Source organism: Anarrhichthys ocellatus, unplaced genomic scaffold (genome assembly GCF_004355925.1).
Source record: "Anarrhichthys ocellatus isolate YVR2014 unplaced genomic scaffold, GSC_Weel_1.0 scaffold13, whole genome shotgun sequence".
Lineage (NCBI taxonomy): Eukaryota > Metazoa > Chordata > Actinopteri > Perciformes > Anarhichadidae > Anarrhichthys > Anarrhichthys ocellatus.
In genome coordinates, this window is record NW_022280043.1 from 5,425,950 (window position 1) to 5,429,535 (window position 3,586).

Below are 3,586 nucleotides of genomic sequence, written 5' to 3' on the forward strand. Positions count from 1 at the left end.
GTCTTTTATGTTACTTTAAAACGAATAACTTGTTAAACTGCTTTGTTGAATGCATCTCCCGTTTTTGTCATGGCCGTTCAGCCCGGTTTCTGACAAATACAATTTACATACTAAGAAGAGAAAGAAAGGGAAGAAATATAATGGAGGCTGTAAATCTCAGACAAACGGTAGCAGATTGGTGTTAGTGAGAAGTAGAGAGCAACTGCACACCTCTCCACCGCTTATTTCTATTTGTTAATCAGAATGAACTATTGTGATGTATTACTGATCTGATAGGCAGTAGTTGAGCTTCTCCATCTGATGGACTGACAATTGAAAAATGTTAAACATTTAGTTATTTGTTGCCATCTCATGTAAGGACACATTTAATATTTATTTCATAACAAAGGTTTTATCCAACCATTCATCATCCATAACCACATCCTGTTTTTTTGAAAGAGGGTGGAGTGTATCCCTGCTCTCACTGGGAAAGAGGGTTACACCCACACAGCTCCTCTGTGCAAAGTCATAAACAAATAAAACCATAAACCCAGTCATTTGCATGTATTTATACTGCGCGAGGGAACCTGTACAGAAAGGCCTCCGCTCCATGTGGATTTAAACTCACTTGCTGTGAGGAAACTACTGAGCCAGAGACGGATTTATGATCAAAGTTACATTTATTTATTCAGTATGGTGGTTTAACTGCTTGATTTAAGAACAGCATTTAACAACGTAGTACAGTTGAGGCTGATGGGATCATCATGACCCGATTACAATTCATTCTGAGGGGGACGTGAATGTCTCCACTAAATGTCTTGGCTATCCATCATTCAGTTACCGATGCGTTTCACCACAACTACAAATGTCAACCTCATGGCGGCACTGAAGCAACCGTCAGGGAAACACCAACATCACTAGGATTCATCCTGTTGGGACAATGAATGCTGATGACTGTCGTAGTTTTTGAGATATTTAAGTTATGTGTTACATCATGCAACAAATACACAATTGCATCCTTTTCATAAATTTACCTTTGTGTTTCATTCGCAAAGATAAGACTATCATCTGGAAGCTGTCAATGTTCTTTCTACATAATTAACAGTATAAAGGTATCACATTATTTACACCACCATTTGTTATTAAGGCCTAATTTTAAAAAACACTGCTTGGTTTTAGAGGGCACAGATCGTATGATATTTGAAGAATTAGAAGAAAACTCAAAGACTTTGTGAGCAGACCGGCAGCGTTTGATGGCAGCTTTGTATCTCACAGCTTGGCAGCTGATATGTTAGGCTGAGGTCCCAGCCACTTCTCCCCTGCAACACAGAACAAAATGAGATCGGGCAAAAATCTCAGACAGCTATGGCTATGTAAAGTGTCATTTTAATCTCTCTATTGTCACTTTTGCACTACATGTGCTTGTCTTCGTGAAGGACAACAGTTTTCTCACCAATGCAGTGAGCCATGAGCTCAAATCTGTCAGATCCAAAAAACATCTCTGGCTTTCCATTTACGTGACACACCACAAGTGGGAAGCCGAATGCCTGGGAAGACACAACAGGACAGAATTTGGTCATTACATTGCAATGTCTCATCTCTCTTGTCTGGATCTACAAGGAGAACTGAAGGACTACTGACCCCGTGATCAAGTGCATTCTGTGTTGCGCTTTTCAGCTTGTTTTTGATCTCCTCTGATGTGGACAGCTCCAGCGCTTCTTTAATCTCGCTTTCAGGCAGTCCTGCTTTCATCGCTGCCTGCACAAACAAATATAAATGTGACAACTCCAAACCGTGTTTCTTAATCTTCTCAAACACAAGCAGGCTGGATACGCTGGTACCTCAGACAATGATGCAGGTTCTGTGATGTCTTTGTCCTCACTCCAGATCCTTCTCCACAGCTCCCGGGACACCCGCTCCACCTGCTTGTCTCCACCCGTCTCCCTCTCTTGTACTGCCGTCACAAATCGCATCGCAGTCAAGGAGCCTAGGAGAAGGAAAGAGAAGAAGACCTGAAACTCTCTGCAGTATTAGCTTTGATGAAATAGTACCACCGCGGTCTTGTGAAAGGCTGAATGAGCAACTTGATCCAGCCATGGTTTAATCAACACATATCACAGCACTGATCCCATCAGGTCCTGCTTGTAGGTACCTTTTTGGAACATGGCCTCAAAGGGGTCAGACGGAGCCTGCAAGGGAACATCAAAATACTCCGACAAGCGGTGCAGGTCCTTGTTCATGTACTGGAATTTGTTTGGAACCAGACCCGGGGGCTTGTTTCCTGTCATGAAAGATAAATATTGTATGAAACATAGTACTGAATGTGTCCACACAAATAGGAGTAAAAGTCCTGTATTCAAAATGTTACTCAAGTAGAAGTACAAGTATTAGCATCAAAATAAGTACTAATTATTATTGGATACGTATTGATGCATTGTGTTTTACTTTAATGTTGCAGCTGTGTGCAAACTTTAATTACTTTATACTGCTCGCCCTTTTATTATTTTAACCTTTTAGAATATATTTATTTGCTGATTATACATTTAATCTGAATCTGCAAAGCATTAATGTGGGAGAGTAATAAGTACTTTCTTTAATGAGGAATACAAGTGTTCAGTAGCAGAAACTGTACCTCAAAGCTGCACTTCAGTACAGTACTCGAGTAAATGTACTTAGTTACTTTCCACCACTGTTAACTTACCCGACCCTTGCATGATACCACCCAGAAATGCAGGTCGCAGTTTGAGCTCTATGTTCCACACGTTTCTGTAGCGGCACATGATCTAGAAACACACAAAGCTTTATTTATAACCAAGTCTGTGTCCGAGTTACTGAAGGTGACTGAAGGTGACATCCAAAAGAAGCGAACCTCAAAGCCAAGCCATGAGTAGGGAGAAACCACATCGTAGAACATCTCCACCACTTTCTTGGACGTCATCTTCGGGTTAGGGTTAGTTAGAGGTTAGTGGCTCTTCCTTGTATTCGCAGTGACGCTGCGCTTCAATTAAGCTAAACACGAAGTTGAAGTTAACACGACTCGTCTCCTGTACTTGCAAAGCAGGTTTCAGCGCACCGCCCAGTGTGTCGAAGTTCAACTAATCCGACGCAGTGAAACCAGCACCGTTATGTCACAGATCTCATCCACAGAAATCACTGTCGCAGAATTAGCGACACCTGTTGTTACCGTGTGTTGAATTAGATGTAGCTTTAAGTTAGCTACAGTTAGCTAGAGCTACAAACGACACGGGTATAATCGGGATTGATAAACCAAACAAACCACCGCATTACTGCCCTCTTCTGGAGAAACCACGTGGAGCAACTCATTTTCTTCTTCTGCTCCGTCTTGTTTCTTCTTCTTTGAATGTAGTAGGCAACGTATTGGCTCATTACCGCCACCCACTGGAGTGGAGTGTGGGGCAGTTTTAGTATCACATGAGCTTTGAAACACGTTTCTTTCTTTGTGGTAGTTTTCCAAATTAAAATCACAACCTCCTTTGTTACGTTTTACTGTTTTGTGTTATTGTCTGTTATGTTTTGTTACACACATGTTTGTCTAGTCTGTCACATTATCTTGCATTGTACTAACAAGAAAAGGAAAGAAAAAAGT

At 41.3% G+C, this 3,586-nt stretch overlaps 1 protein-coding gene across 1 annotated transcript; it reads right to left on the reverse strand.

Annotated features, from left to right (window-relative positions):
* Positions 1-640: 640 nt before the first annotated feature.
* Positions 641-3,285, reverse strand: LOC116386525 (glutathione S-transferase kappa 1). The gene is made up of 7 exons (XM_031852830.1): positions 2,849-3,285; positions 2,681-2,762; positions 2,132-2,260; positions 1,821-1,966; positions 1,621-1,737; positions 1,433-1,526; positions 641-1,298 (listed from the first exon to the last, which is right to left on the reverse strand). Exons 1-7 carry the CDS (start codon positions 2,915-2,917, stop codon positions 1,249-1,251), a joined length of 687 nt encoding a protein of 228 aa, XP_031708690.1. The 5' UTR covers positions 2,918-3,285; the 3' UTR covers positions 641-1,248.
* Positions 3,286-3,586: the final 301 nt, after the last annotated feature.